Source organism: Triturus cristatus, chromosome 4_2 (assembly GCF_964204655.1).
Source record: "Triturus cristatus chromosome 4_2, aTriCri1.1, whole genome shotgun sequence".
Lineage (NCBI taxonomy): Eukaryota > Metazoa > Chordata > Amphibia > Caudata > Salamandridae > Triturus > Triturus cristatus.
In genome coordinates this window covers 420,791,080-420,807,753 of record NC_140586.1, presented here as the reverse complement: position 1 = coordinate 420,807,753, position 16,674 = coordinate 420,791,080, and the positions used below count along the sequence as shown (strand labels likewise).

The 16,674-nt window shown below is 44.1% G+C and overlaps 1 protein-coding gene across 2 annotated transcripts in view; it reads left to right on the top strand.

Moving 5' to 3' along the window:
* Window positions 1-16,674, top strand: part of VCAM1 (vascular cell adhesion molecule 1) — a 75,405-nt gene that overhangs the window by 20,863 nt on the left and 37,868 nt on the right. For both annotated transcript variants that reach the window (XM_085601901.1, XM_085601902.1), the window contains exon 5: window positions 14,017-14,274. In XM_085601901.1, coding sequence (XP_085458027.1) covers window positions 14,017-14,274 — 258 coding nt within the window. The remainder of the gene's footprint in view (window positions 1-14,016; window positions 14,275-16,674) is intronic.

Sequence of the window (16,674 nt, the reverse complement as noted above, 5' to 3'; positions counted from 1 at the left end):
CTTACCTTCCCATACCAGTCTGATAAGGTGAGAGCGCAGTGTAAGGAAAACACTGTTTGTAAGCGGGATGGGAATGTTGTTCAATAGGTACAAAAACCTCGGTAGCACAATAATTTTTATTAACGCCACTCGACCCGCGAGTGAGCGGGGGAGTCTCAGCCATCTTTCTTCTTGTATTTTTTTTTGTAAACCTTTTTATTAAAGTTTTCTTATGCGTACAGAGTATACAAGCAGAAACAACATCATTTGCAGTTTGTCATCAAACAGTTACATTAAATTGCCAACATGGTGAACAAGTGGGTATGTTAAGTGTTTGAGCCCGCTTGTTGTCTTCTATACATGGCTTGCATGTGGCTGGGTGCATTTGAACTGTAATGATGCGCTTGGTTATGAGGATCTCATCTGAGTAGCTCCACCGCAGTCCTGGGAGCATGCAGGTGTCGTTTTTAGCACATCAACTAGGGGAGTAACTTGGGGCGGTGGAATCAGGGAAGGAATAGCCATCTTTACACTTGTAACTCTAATATATGCATCGCTGGGCCATAGTTCAATCGAATAATTTGTTCTGGGTCTTTGTGGATGTGGATTCCCAAATATCTCGCCGAGTCCACACACCACTCAAGAGGGAATTCACAATTCCATTTCCTGGCACATGGAGTAAGGGGAAATATTTCTGATTTGCTCCGATTGATGCCCAGGCCAGAATAACCACCTAAAAGTATAATTTCCCTAATTAGAGGTTCAAGATTCTCTTGAGGGGCGCGCACATAGAGAATAATATCATCCGCATAGAGGGAGATGAGGAGAGGGCCCGTCTTAAACTGAAGTCCTATATGCATGTGTCGCTCTTGGAAATGCCTAACCAGGGGGTCCATAGCTAGGCTGAAAAGTAATGGGGAGAGTGGGCACCCCTGTCTAGTGCCACAAGAGAGTCGTAATGAACGTGATAATGTGCCATCTAAGCGAAGTCGGGAAGTAGGGGCATTGTACAGTAAAGCTGTGAGGTCAATAAAACCTATTGGCATACCTATCCTTCTCATCACTGCAAGGAAGAAAGGCCACTCCAAGGAGTAGAAGGCCTTTTCAGTATCAAGCAGTATTACCGCTGCCGGCACCTCAGGCAATATTCTATGTATAATTGCGAACAACGTCCTCAAATTGAGGCCAGTCAACCTATAAGGGACAAATCCCGACTAGGATCCGAGAAATTATCTGGTCCAGCAACAAGGCCAGCCTTAATGCTATCATTTTGGCCAACATTTCATAGTCAAGGTTTAAGAGTGAAAGAGGTCTGTATGACCCACAGTCTATTGGATCCTTCCCAGGTTTGGGCAGTAGTATTATTCCCGCTTTTCGCAAAGTAGGGTGCAACTCCTTAAGCTCAAGGGCCTCATTGTAAACCTCAAGTAGGCGTGGTGCCAACAAATCCTTGTAAGTCTTATAGAAGTGACCTGTAAAACCGTCTAATCCAGGGGCCGTGGACGTTATTAAGCCCCCTGACATTCCAAGTGATGAGCTACAGGTCAGTAAATGTGGATAGGTTATCTAAGACTGACATTTATACTAAAAAACAGTGATTGCTGTTGTGTGTCAGAGCTAGCCCTGATCAGTGTACAGTGAGTAATCTGTAATGTCAACGAATGTAACCATAAGTTGTGAACTTCCCTTCCACCACCCCCCACCCATCCCTTCACCAAACCTTCGCAGGGAACAGCCCCATAGAATATACAGTCACATGCATCATGCAAACATTTCAACAACGTAAGTAGGTGATAAGCAAAATACAATACAATCATATGATACATTTAACAAGCTAAACAGGCAGGGGGTGGCAACGCCATGCCGGAGACCCAACTTTGCAACTAACTATATTGACTAATAAACATCCCATCTCAACCTAAGAAGAAGCTATACTTAAATGAGCCAAAGTAACCTGGAGCGTAACACGTGCGTCATTCAGAAGAAAAAAGTTCCACACTGGCCACTGAGCCGCTGTGAGGGGGAGAAGACCTGACTGTGTCTTTACTCCTTTGGCTGCCACTGCCTTTATAGTCCCTACAGAACTCCTGAATCGCTGTGGGGGAATAAAAGATTCAGGATCTGCCCTTGACGTCCACCAGAAGTGGCGCTGGGTTTAACATACCATCTCTGAGTCCCAGATTCCGAAGTGTTGCCATGGCACCATTATATTTGCACCTCGCCTCCTGCACCATTGCTGTAAAGTCAGGGTACAGGGCTAACGCAGATCCCTGCCAGGTGATAGCGCCCAGCTCTCTTGCTAGGCATAGCACAATGTCCCTGTTGTGAAAGTTTAGGTGGCGCGCAATCATGGGCCTTGGTGGACAGCCTGGGTTAGGGCGAAGGCCCAAGGACGGATGTGCACATTCAATAATGAATCCAGGGGTGAAGGCATCTCTTCTGAATATGTCCGCCAACAGAGTTTCCACAAATAGGTCTATAAGACCGGTATTGGCCGATTCGGGGACTCCTAGTATGCGAAGGTTGTTGCGCCTGCTGCGCGCTTCTAAATCTTCATTTTTTATTGCTACCTCCTTAAGGATCTTTTCAACTCGGCCCAGACATTTGACAGACTGGGCAGATCCATCTTCAAGGTCAGACACCCTACCTTCAACTGTGTCAAGGCGTTTGTCACGCACATCTATTTTAGTGCCCAGACTGTCCAAGCGCTTTTCCAAGGTGTCAAATCGGCTATCCAAAGCCCTGAATCCAGATCTCAATTCCTGCAATAGCGAATTTGAGCCTGTACGTGGGTCCCCAGTGGAGGCTGCATCTAAGCCCCCCTCAGCCATGTTAGTGCTCGTCTCTGGCACTTTCTCAGTAGTTGTACTAAACTGCAGCAGCCGTTGTTTAGGGTCCTTATGCCCCATACCTCCCTGCCCTCACCCACTGAACTGCAACATCTGTCACAGGCTGGGCACTGCCAAGGCGGCCAGGGAGCGCTGTATTCTGTTCAATTCAATAAACCCTCAGAGAACAATGCTTGCGGGACTGGAGGTTCCTTTCGCCAGGTATTAAGAATAATCCGACCCTGACGAGTCCACCATGTGCACTGGGTTACGTTCTTTGCTGTAGCTACAGCCGCCAGTAGGAGCTCGCTGTGTTGGCTCGCTGTGAAATCTTTACAACACTCATGGGGCTTTCCTTAAAATCATTTGCCATGCCCCTTGATATGTGATATCTAAACAAATACTGGTTTTTCAATGTCGGGGCACAGGCGATGTATCCTCTGTGCATCCCCCCCCCCCCGCCCAGCTCGATCAGCCAGATGGCTGTTTACCAGGCTCACCCGTGGCCCCTATCACCGCAGGGCCTTCGGGAACATGACGGGCTGTTAACAGCAGTTAGAGCCTGTTGTGGCGGGCAGCAGAGGAGAGGAGGGGGGGGAGGGAGGGAAATCCGTCACGCTCACCTGGCCGGAAGGAAGCAGTATATCGCACCAACTGTGACGTTTCACCGAAATCCTCTGCCTGGAGGTCACGGTCGGCGCAGCCTTCTTCCAGGCCTCGCTCCGTCTCAGCAGTCGGCTCCGCCCATGAACGTTCACAGGCCTTGGAACAGACCGATTTCTTAAGGTTTGGCTACACAATAAGGCTCCGCTATCCCGCCACTTCTTCTGTTACGTGGGCCCACAATGCTTTATGGTTCCATTAGTCCGGATAGGATGTGTTTGTCGGGATCCTCCGGCGGAGCATTAGCTTTGCGTGGCCATCTTGTTCGGCAGCCTGGCCACGCCCCCCATGAAGAAGAAAAAAGAGTTTTGGTGAAATAAAATATTTGCCCAAAATCACACGATTTAAGTGGGGAAAGTGCTATTTATCCAGGTTTTTTTAGTTTCACTTTACGCAAATCAACCAGGAAATAGGTTTCTATTTGTCAGTCCTTATGTTAAGGCTTTGTCTTACCTCTGAGCATTTTGTCTGCAGTTTATATATAAAGTGAATTTGACCCAAAGGCAATGGAGCATATTACATGAGCACTAGTCAATTACACAAGGTCACATCGATTGTTTATAGGCATGAGGAGATTAAGTGAGGAGTCCAGAATCAATGGATTCAAAAGTCATATCGCCACATCCTGAGTGGGGTAAGGCAGGTAAGAGCCACATGAAAGCTTGGCTCGTTCAGTGCTCGAGGTTACAATGGGACCTCAAGCTGAGCCAGAGCCAGGCTTCAGGTTCAAGCCTGGCTCGAGCTTTCAGTCGCTCGCCCACTTCTACTCCAAACTGCCTCACAGTCATACGCCACTGGATGGCTATCTGTTCACATAGGTTAAATTCATCCAAAACATTAACAGATTTTCTGATGCCTCTGCATATAGGTCCCTACACCCTACACTATTAATTTCCCATTAACCATTATGACCACTACACCTTCATCCAGGGACCTTGGAGTACACTTTAAAGACTTCAATGATTACAAATAACAGCCAGAGCAGCCAAATTCCAACCACTGAACATACGGAAACATTTCCTTCTAAACAGCCTTTCTTCCTGCATTTGCTTGTAAACTGCCAAGACAGTGATCACCTCAATAGTGCTTAGTAAACAGGACTACTGTAATTGTCAATTAGTAGGTCTCCTTCTGTATTCTTTGACCCCACTGGATAAAGTTACACATTTTGCCACAAGAAAACTCTGTAGCTCCCATGAAGGCCACACTTTAGCAGCCATGAGGGTAACAAAATACAGACCTGCTTCTTTTACTTTTTAGAAGCTTACTGACTTACTGAGGCCTTTCCTCTTGCTCAGCAAGTAAGGGAAGTTGAGCAGCTCCCTATTTTAGGTGCAGCCTGCCAGACATTCCTAAACACCTAATGTCAGTGTACCAGCTCTTACATAGGGCGTACAGCTTGCCCACTGCTTACCATTGGTTGACATTATCGTCACTCTCATTTACTTGCTGCAGATTTGATGGCTTGCCTTGGCCATCTTGTGTCTGTTCCTCACCTGGAGTGTAGCCTCTTTACCTGTGCTCTTCCACTGATCACTTTTAGGGAACTACTTTTTTCCTTATGCTTCACCGCTCCACGAGATTGTTTCGCTCCTGTGTTCCTCCCCTGCTCTGTATTGCTCGCTCTCATTTGTGTGCTTTTATTTCCAACCGCAAATCCCTGCCACACTCCAAGTTTCTTGTGTGCTTTTCACCCCTGCACCACCGTACTGTCTCCTTTTTCTTTTGTCCCTTGTGTGCATTACTTCCCTCAAAACACCCACCAACCGCCTCCGTGCTCCGTTTTCCTCTCTCTCTCGTGTGCTTTTTGACCCAGGAGATAATGTGGCCTAAAGCCTAGAGCTGCCACCTTTGGAACTGGGGAAGCAGGTTCGAGTCTCGGCGTCAGCTCAATTCTATGATACTGGTCAAATCACTGAATCTCTTCATGCCTTAAAAAAAAAAAGTGTGTCCTTTTATAATGTAACTGGTGCTCATGTAAAGCACTCCAATACCTTTGGGTCGAGTTCGTGCTATATAAAAACTGGAGAAAAGTAAATAAAAAACTCTCGCCCTTGTTTGCTTCTCCCGCTCCTAAAAGTGTGCAGCAATAATTAAAGTTTTTGATTGAAGGGGAAGTTGTGAACTTCAAATTACAAAAATTGCTTTCAGTTCCTTATGACTGTACAGAGCATGCACTCTGCTGCACAGAAGGGAAGGACTGTTCCCATGAGGCACAGGGTCAAGACTGATTTGCATATGGCTGGGTCTAAACCAGTGCTTAATTTGAGCCGGAGCTTTCCGGTGCTCAGCACCGCCACTTAATTGGTTTCCGGTGCTCGGCACTGGCACCTAATTGTCAAAACCACACTTAGGGCAGTCTGCCACAAGGTGGCGCTGCTCATGTAATTTAGAGATGAGCAGTGTAACAGTTGTTAGGAGAACAATATACATTAAAAAATGACTAATACCTGCCTCCTAAGTCATTCCTTTAGCTTTGGGGACCTGGAATAATCGGAACTGTCGCATTTACAAGTGAGAGAGATGGTTAGTAGTTGTTTTGGCAGCAATGACAGCGGCGATGGGAGGTACAAGCTGCAGTGGCCTCCTGGTCAGAGCCCTGGCACTTAATATTTTACAAATTAAGCACTGGTCTAAACTGGGGTGGTATAGTGAGCAAAAAATATGGATTTAACCCAGATCTCTTGACTCGGGGTGAATGTATGATGTATTCAGCATTCCATCCATCATTTGTTTGTGTAGCACAATGTTTTTTTTTTTATCAACGTCTTTAGTTCGACAGTTCTTTCAGCTTGGGCAAAACGTAGGACTGGCTAAGCCATCAGTCAGCAAGAGGAGTCTTACTAGCTTTGACAATGCTTAGTTTTTGCTTTACTTGCTTGAAGGAAACAGCTGCTTGATACTAAGTAATGTAGGCGGGACAGAGATGTGTGCAAAGGCGCTGCGGCTGAAAGGCTGTGGACGGGAATCCAGAGCACTGTCTACCATATTGTTACATATGGTGAGCAGGGGCCTCGATATCTTGTACGCAGGAGTGGGTAAAGGTGTCAGTACTTGGATAAGCTGTAGAAGGGAAGTCTACGCCACCCCTGTGGGATTTGTTCTAAGCATTTGAACCTAAATTAAATTGTATTCGAAAGCAGAAGTACTGTATTTTACTGTTCCTTACTGCAGAACGTTTCTTTTCTACTTTACCCCACAGTGGGTGTATCGGGTTGTCAGATTTACCAGTAATATGTCTAGTTAATATGCGTGCAGCCCACTCAAATTCAGAAGTAATTATAAAGAGGGTATCTTGTCCTCCAATCTTGTGGTGCTGATGTGTTGACCGAAAAGTAGTGCTGGGGATAGTCGACACAAGCAGGGAACTCATCACAAGCTCTCTGAAGCAGGCGCTCAACCAAATGAGCTATCCTATCAGCATACATGCCAACATTTTGGAGCAGGAAAGTGGGAGATTTAAAAAAAATAATCAGGGGAATGTTTTTTTCCCATTGACTTCTGTTGCGGCCTGCATAAGATCGATTGGCACATATGGGATTTACAAGTGCACTGCTACAGGATCGGATATGAGAAATACAAATATATGTTTTTCCTTACCTGTCACGACCTTGGAGAAAGCGCTATGGCAGGCAGAGAGAGCGTAACAAAAATGTGGTGCACTGGCTTGCAGGAGCAGGTTACTGGCAGTGCATAATCCGAGTTACTCAAGACCAGTGCCTGCAGTCAGAAGCCCGCCGAGGAATCGGGTTTTGCATGCAGGAATTGGGAGACGGGATAGTAGCCTTGAAATCGGTAGTCTCCCACCTGAATCGGGAGGGTGGGCATGTATACCTATCAGAAACCGATATAGGCAAGGCGCACCATCCCTGCCGAGGTCCATTTGTTTGTTTTGGGCACCTGCTTCACAGGGACCTGTTTTGTAAGACAAACTTGGCAAAAAGGGTTTACTTCTATGCCCTTGTGTAAGGTATTCAGGTGGGAAACACAGGGAAGGACAGTGAACTAGAGCCCTCCATAGCAGACCAAGCTTTCTTCTTACCCTGCTCACCAGCGAGCTCCTCGGATGCACAGAGGTAGCTGGGCATCAGACTCCTCTTCCATTCTTCGCTCAGCCGGGCCCTCTTTGCTGCGATGACAAACACATGTGCCACATTTTGCCTTTATGATGACGATTGAGATAAACTTGGCATATTCCAAATTTAGACAGGCGCCATGAAAATGATTTGAAAGCCTACTAATGACTACGAGCCACTTGGGCTCCAGGCCACCGGTCACAGATCACAGTATGCAAGTGATGTCATCAGGGTGAGCGAAAGTAGAAGTCTGCATGGGTTCAGGACGGTGGACTCAAAACCAGGGATGGTTGGAAACATCACATGGTACGTGGCCACATGGCAGCACTAACTGAGTTACTGTCTGAATCTCAAGTACAGCATTTCCTGTCTTTAGACAGGTTACAGATGATGATAATGCAAGTGGGGGAGGTGAGGCTCCAGGGGATCTCACACCATGCCAAGAGCCAAAGCCTCTGTTCCGCTAGAGGCTCATTATGAGCATGAACAAGAAGACTGGAGAGGAGGATTTATTCAGGGCCGAAATAATCTGACATTTTTCAACTTTTGAGAAAAAAGTAATTCTCATATCATTACCTGATTCCCAGGGTAGGGAGGATTTCTTTTTGTATTGCCTTAAAGTTCTCATATTGCATGAGACTGTTTGAAATGTAATGCCTTGTAATGCCTTGTGGAGTGGAAAGAAGTGAAACCTTCTTATGCTGCACGTTTCTGTCGAGGCATTACCCTTTGGAGCAATTTACAAGGAATTTCCTTCAGTTGTGACCCTTAATTTTGGAGGATGCCACTCTCTCTGTTGCAATTGGTAAAATGAGAGCAGTGGGAATAAAGAGATTGTATTCTGCATTAGTATAGAATTTTGGTCCGCCACTTATTTGAATTATACAGTGTGGAGACTTTCAGATGCTGTCAGAACAAATGCAACAAGGAAGAGACTGTTCATCTGTTTTGCCAATCACTGAAAAGAAGGTCTGATTCCTTTTGGATATTTTATTGGGTGAATTGTATGTAGCTGCTGCTGCCTCAGGGGCTTCCGTGGTGGCACAAAGACAAAGTTGGAAGGCAGGCGCATCCCAAAAGCCTTCGAATACACATCTTCCTTTTACCAGAACTAAACCGTCTGATCATTAGCTAGAGTACCTGGTTAAAAAGTTCATAGAGAATCGTAAACTTATGGTACCAGTTTCTTCTATTGGAAGGGGGGATGTGTTTGACTCCGAAAGATATTTTGGTCTTTTTATCAACTCCTGAGGGTATGAATCAGCCCTCTCAAGGAAGTGACCCAATGGCCCCTTCTCAGAAGAGCCCAGGCAAGCTCCAGCCTCTCCACTTCATGCCTCTTCAAAAGTATGATTATCTGCAGGGTCCAATGAGGCTTGTGGTAGGACATCTTATAGGAGTTTCACAACTTGGCAAAGCCTGATTACAGACAGTTAGGTGTTGCAGATCATGAAGCCTAGCTGTTAAATTCTCTTCTTAGAACCTCTGGCCCAGATCTTCTGATCCACCCCATTAACTCAGTGTCCTCTTTGTCATCGGGTTCTGTTTGGAGCCATTCAAGACTTGCGGAACAAAGCAGTCTCTGACTCAGCCCCTTGTTCAGAACTCATGATGTTATTCAATTTTATTTCGGGTTCAAAGTCCATCTGGCTACTTTAGCTGGAGGGAGACTTGAACAAGGTCAAATCTTTCATCAGTCATTAAACATAAAAGAGAACTACACTGCAGATGATTATACCAGTGGTCATACCAGGACACTATTTAGCTTCTATGTATAAATTAGATGCATACCTGCATGTACCCCTTTATCTGGACTCTAAAATATTCCACAGGGTTTATCTTGGTACATTTCCTGATTCAAGTGCTTTTGTTTGAGCTAGCTCAACTCCAAGAGTTTTTACAAAGGTCTTTGTTTCATTGGTAGGTGTATTGAATTCTCAGGGAATACAGATTAATCCTTTTCTACTTGATTGGTTGATGTATGCCTCTTCTTTCCCAAATTCTTGTGAGGATTGTGCTAGGGTTATCCAGAACCCTGGAACCCTGGGTCTCCACTTGGTGGCCCTCAGGACTCTGTCCAACTCCATCACCCACCAACTATGCACGAAACATGGGGATAATATTACAAATATTGATAAACTCAACTTGGCTACACAGGTGAATGCCGTAAGCTCCTCCTGCTTCCACAAGCTACGCATCCTCAAACAAATCTTCAGATGGATTCCCAAGAGCAGCAGACGTACTGTCACTTAAACTCTCTAATCACCAGAGACTTGACTACGGCAACGCACTCTATGCCGGACTCCCCAACCACCTACACCACCGTCTTCAGTCCTTTCAGAACACCGCTACCAGACTCGTCCTGGACCTCCCTCAATGAACCCAAATCATGCCTCACCTCAGAGATCTCTACTGGGAGCAGATACACAAACGTTATCAATTCAAACTCCTTGCACACACATACAAGGCACTGCACAACACTGAACCAGCAAACCCCAACTGCCACCTTCACTTGCACCAGCCCACCAGCCCACCAGCCATCTACACTCTGCCTCTCCCTTTCTTGCACATACACCCCGCTTCCACAAAAGCAGAATAGGAGTTCTAGATTTCTCATACCTCACACCCAAAACTTGGCACAACCTCTTTCTACATCCAAGGGTCTCCTCCTTGCTTCTCTTCACACCTGCTCCAGTGCCTAGATACCGCTGGGGTGAGAAGTCATGCTTTACAAATCCTGCTAATATAACATAACATGCCTTCAGGAACATGGTTATCTTCGCAATCAACAAACGTCTCAGCTTCTGTTAACTCAGGACCTTCAATTCTTCATAACAATCTTTGGAACTGACTTGGGTTGAGTGTTTCTGCCTCCCTCAAGAAAGATGAAATTGCCACCCAGAATGTAACCTTTGTTGTATCACAGAGAAGCAAGGTCCAGGGGCTGGTTGTGGGTTTAGGGCGAGATGGATGCTTCCCTACTGGTGATCCCATGGGCTCAGCTGCATTTGTTACCTCTGCCCAGGCATCAGTTGAAGCTGTGAATTCCTACTTTAAAGAATTACACAGCCTGGTCAGTGTAACAAGTCAAGGCTCTTAAACGTTTCAATTGGGGGAAGACTTTGGTTGCCTCTGTGGTGTCAATGAGATACATGAAGGGCAAAAGAAACATAATACCCCATTGACGAGGAAAGAATCCCCCGTATCGCAAAATGGACTAGGGGAATGGATCATTGTGCCAAAAGGGAAGAACTGGTATACAAAAGCTGGGGTGTGTTTAGGAAATACATCAATATATGGATCCACTGACTTGAGTTTGATTCTGTTTTGTAATTTACTATTGGCGGATAATGGTTTTTATGTGTTTCTGTACCACAGACATATCTTAACACTAACATTCCCTACGATTGTGTCATTACACACTGGACTGAAATCCAACATGACCATGTTTTTTTTTAATGCTGGGAAACCAATAGAGTTTTAACAAAGGTTGCAATTGGGGTTGGTTCCTGAGCATCTGGACAAGGGTTTGCCCGTAGTCATTCCGCCACCTCTGATAATCACCATGGACACAAGCACATTCGCATGGAGGTCAACCCTCAGAGAACATTCAATCCAAGACCAAGAGGAAGTGGACAGTTCCTCCATTTGGAGGGAACTAGCAGCAATTTATCAAGTGCTTTAGCACTTTGCCCCTCTAATGCACACAGCATTTAAATGTCACAACAGAAAATCAGATAGAGAAGGCTTATATCACCAGAAAGAGAGGCATGCAAGTTCCAAGTTTGGTAGCCCTAGCTCAGAAAGTTTGCATATGAGCGTAGTCCAATCTCCTTTATCTGATGGCAGTCTATAATCTGGGGAAAGGGAATGGACATTCAGACCAGTTGAGCCTGGTGTTTCCATCCTCAGTAGATCTTTGCCTGTGCCTTATTCTTTTAAGGAGTGTGAATTTGGTACAGCTGCCCTTATCTGGATCTGTTTGCCACAGAGGAGAATGCTCTTCTTCCCCATGTGTTGCAGTCTTGTTTCATCATCAAAAGCTTTGATGATCTATGCTTTATACTTTTAGGGTCCTTGGGGGTCTTTTGTTTGCATTCAATCCATTCCCATTGGTACCTCAAATGCCTCAGAAATCAGGAACAGGCTAAATCCTTCTCCTCCCATGGTCCTTGTAGTGCTAAAGCAGTGTCTTCAGAGGCCAGATTTGTGGGGTTGGCACTTGAAAGGTTAAGCCTAAATGCTCTGGAGGGTAAATGAGGTTGCTTTAAGTATTCCAAATATCCCCTTCCCCGACTCCCACCTCCCCATCCATACATTCTTAATTGAAGATAATTCTCAACATGATTTTGAAGTCTGGTGTATATCAACAAAACTCCAAGCTGCCTCATGTGAGCCTGTTGACATTCTTGAATTTTTTTGGAAATGGGTTCGTCTTGGGGGTTAGCAGTTTCTACCCTGAAAAAGAAGTGGGCAGTTTTACAGGCCTTTTGGTGTCAGAAATATCTTCAGTTTCAGATTTGTTTTTTTCATCTACTGAAAAGTTTTTTTTCTTTTGAGCTCTATGGTTCAATCCCCATACCACGACGGGATTTTCCTTGGTACTGAAGTCTCTCCAGTGTCCTCCATTTAAACCACTTCAGCAGGTTGATCTGAAATTTTCACAGCTAAAACTTTTTTTTGGTGCTATTTGCTCAGATGGGTGATTTGGACAGTTAGCTGCTCTTCTTTCCTCCCATCCTTTTTTATGATTTTGCATGTCAGAGTCATCTGCACTCTGAGGCGACTCTAGCTTTTGGCTTAAACCGCCAATTTCTCTTGCTCATAATTCAGCAGCTGTTGATCTTCAAGCTCCTGTTCAGGGATTATTTACCAGTAGAGAATCAAACTCCTGGCTTCCCTGTAAGACATTTGCAATGCTGCCACGTGGCCCTCAGCACTCTATAGATTACATGATCCAGGTTCTTAGATCTAGGAATTGGTATTTGTAAAGCTTACAATCACCAAAGTATCTTGGCGCTCCCATTTATGGCAAAATCTGGTATTATACTATCGGACAGCCGCTAGTTTGTTAAAGCCAATGGAAATATTATCAGCAGTAATTAAACAGGTGTGTTTTCAGTACCATTCTGAATTGGAAATAGTTTTGCTCAGCCTGGAGACCAAATGAAAGGTTATTTCAATATTTAGATGCTGTAATAGAAAAAGCCTTGTCATCCAGCTTACCTGACTTGGACTTTGAGGTCTTTAGACAATATTGTTGGCTGTAAATTTAGACTTCAGGTCCAAAGGTAGACTTTTGGTCTAGCGTTACCTTTGTGAATCGAACCATGGTCTAGAGTGATAAAGATGCAACCCGTTTTATCACTTTTTAATCCATAGCTTTTTTTTTTATAGTACATATATATATTTGGTATTATCTTTTTTATCTTTTTATGTTTGTACACTGTTACCTTTTATGGTATTTTATGAACCTAAATAAAGGAAATGAATGAATGATTAAGATTTCTGGTAAGTAACCTGTTTATTTGCACTGATCACTGCACAAACAAATTTTTTGCACCAGGCAAAGTTAATTTCGTTTTTCACAATCAGTCGGTGTCAATATCCTTTTTGCAGCAATCGGTCTGTGCTAATTCCGTTTCGCACTAATCAGGTGGGGCCAATGTTGTTTTTAGGTCGAGCATTCAAGACCTCTTGTATATACTTTAGTACATACTTATATGTGTATGTACTTTGTGTGCTCTGGAGATCAGCCCTAGGACTTGCTGCTTCCACTTAGAGACTTTTTTTTCTGTTCAACTGCCTCTATTTAACTGTCTTAATAGAAAACGACCAGCAGAGGTCAGTAAAATACCAGAATTGCTTCCGGCTTAGGGACTTTCTATTTTTAATTTTTCTGGCAACTGCCTCTATTTAACTTTTTGATAGAAAATGACCAGCAGAGGTCAGTAAAATATCAGAATCACTTTAGCATTCTCTAGATTCCAGTCCATAGAAATTGTCTTCCATGAGCACCAGAAGACAATAATATTGTTTTCAAATCTTGTATTTTCAGTGATATGATCACCGAAGGCCCTGATTTTATATTAAAAACAGAGCTTTGGACTATACCATTTCCAGCTGAAAGGCAATATTTCTCTCTATGTGTTCCCATACCTGGCGTGTCACGCAGTTTTGTGCTTATTTTCCCTCCATGTTAACGAACAGTAGATGTTTTAGCACCCAGGCTAATGTGCTGCATATCTAAATACATATAAGGTCTCAAAGGCGAGACTGATTGTATTGCAAATGCTTGTTTCACAACTAGTTGGTGCAAATTCTAGTGGAAATCCTGGTGCAAAAGTGAACTGCACCAGTGCAAAATGTATGTAATCTGCCCAGTACCTTCACTTTCATTTTATTGTACAGTAAATATAACTTTCGAGTGCTAATTTCATCCTTGTTGTTTTAAACATTGCATTCTTTAGGTCCACCAAGAAGCACAAAGCTTGCAGTATATCCTAATGCCACTGTGAAGGTGGGTGACAAAGTGACCATCACTTGCACGTCTCTCGGGGTGCCTGCTCCACACATCACCCTGAGGAAGAAGAGCGAGGCGGGATTCACCACTGAACAGCATCCATACATAGTACTCAAGGCTGAAGAGGAACATACCGGGGTTTATGAGTGTGAATCATCCAACGACCTAGGAAGTCAGAGAACAGAACTGAAACTTGTTGTACAAGGTCAGTAACTGTGGAAATGCGTCCTAATCTGGTCATATAGACAAATAAAATGTGCTGTTTAAATAACAAATGTGAAAGCACAAAGACCAAGTTCTGCATTCAGATGTTTTTTACAGCTGGGAATTTTAGGTCTTGTCAATGAGCCTTTATGGATAATATGCATTTGCACTCTCTTCCACATTGTGCAGTTAGCATACAACATAATCTTAAACCTGCACTTTCTTGCTGTGATTGCACTCATCATATATGTGCAACCTCCATTTGTAAGGCAATTGGTTATACACATTTTTAGAATGGCTTTCAGACCTATAGATTTCAGTGATACAAAGTGTTACATTCTATTGTAATCATCCACTCCACATCCACATTGTTCCCTGTCCAGTTCCTATACTTACATTTTTTGAAAATGTTGATCAGTGTTTTTATGGCCTTTGTTTCAATCAAATAACGTTGACGAAATGAAAGACACCTTGATTTTCAAAGTTATACACTTTGACCTTAAATATTTAGTTGAGCTTTTCCATAGTCTAGTGTGTATAAATACTCAGAAGTACTTACAGGTGAAATACTCATACATCAATTACTGGGATATCTATCGGAGTTGGGATCAGGTCTTTACTATTTTGTCTCTCTTCCTTGTCCAAGTACTCATGAATTGATGTTCTCCACCCTAGGGACAGGTGCCTCTGTTGCCTCATAGATTAGAAACACAACTCTTGCAAAGATGTTTTTGTGAGCTTCCTCTGTTGGGCAAGTGTGAAACAACCAACTCCCACTTCACTTCCTACATGTTCGTGTTTCCAGTGGGACAGGGAGCTACACAGTATACATCACAGGTGTTTGCATCTAAGCAGATGTAGGTATAGATTGCTAGTTATCTCAGACTTTTTTCTTTCAGCGGGTACTACTTTGTAGAGCACACCCCTAATGATGAAATAAGAACATACATGCTTGAAGGGGATGTCTATGTGGTTACAAATCGAGTGGCCTTGTGGGCGATGTTGTCAGGCACCCCAAGGGAAACGCAGTTTGGGTTTCCATCCCCCTCCATCCACCCTGTGGGTTGATTCAGGAGCAGCAGTTCACCAGGATGGTTGGCTGAACTGATGTTATCCTGTAATAGCACAGACCAGCAGCCCATCTAGCGTTGATGATGACTGCCTCATGTAACATAACTGAGGCTGAACCAGCATGCATATACGTCATTCCTGTAAGATGTTACAATGAAAACCCACCTATTCTGCGCCACTGGAGAGTATTTTACAGAGGCTGTTTCTGAGGGTCTGCCCCATTTACAGAATGGAAGTCTTGTACAACAAAAAGCCATGGATGCATGCAGTGATGGAGAAGGCAAAGGTAAGGGGCAATGCCTGGTCTCCAGTATGCATGCTTCTCCAACCTCAGCAGATCTGTGAACAGAAGAGGTTGGTGAAAAAGCAAACAAAGCACAGAAAAAGGATGGGACTTCTCCACATGTATCTATTGACAGTGGCCCATGCAGGCTTGTCAACTGAGCAGCTGAAGACTATGATTGGCAACACAGTGAATACAGTCATCTTCAGACTCTTCTCATGTGAGCCAAGTCCAAATATCCAAACATGAAATATTAGGGCCGGAGACATAGTGGATGGCACTATGGACTCAGGAAAAACCATTTTAAACAGAGGTCCTGCATGAGTGTTTGGAATACATCAAGCAAAAATAGCCTATCTAGTTAGCTCCAGCCATCCGTGTTTCAGAGGAATATTTACCTGAGACAGATATACTCACTAATTACAGGATTGCCAAAGCCTCCATCAATTAAAGACATTCTTCAAAAAGCTGTAAGAATCCAGATAATGTGTCTTCTACTTATTGATCTAGACTGTGCACCATGGAAATGTTTGACAAAGACTTTCCTGAAGCAGCAAAATCTTTACTTTTGCTTATCTACTCTTTCTGTGTGCACCTCTGTAACATCTATGGATGCATTTCTGTAGCATCTGAAGATGCAACCATGTAGGACCACCTAGATAAATGTGCTGAGGTGGCATGATAAAACGTTTGCTGTGACACTGACATTCAGACACTGCTGAAGTCCACATTCTTGAAGCTGCCATTCTAGGACCACAGGTAAATTGGACCTCGACCTCAACTGAAGAAAACGGTGGACCTCCCATATATACTGCAGGCTTCAGCACAGCCTTATGACTCCAACACACCTCTTGTTACTCCCATCTATAAGGTATCGTGCCTCACAATCATCATTTTCAAGGTCAAATCATCTGTCAGTATTTGATTGATATGTTGTGCAGTAGCAACTCTATCAAGTCGTGCTTCAAAATCATCCTTCCTGACTACACATGAGCCCTACGCTCAGACTCTGCTATGGGACAGCTGGTTGAAGGCTAGATTTGAAAC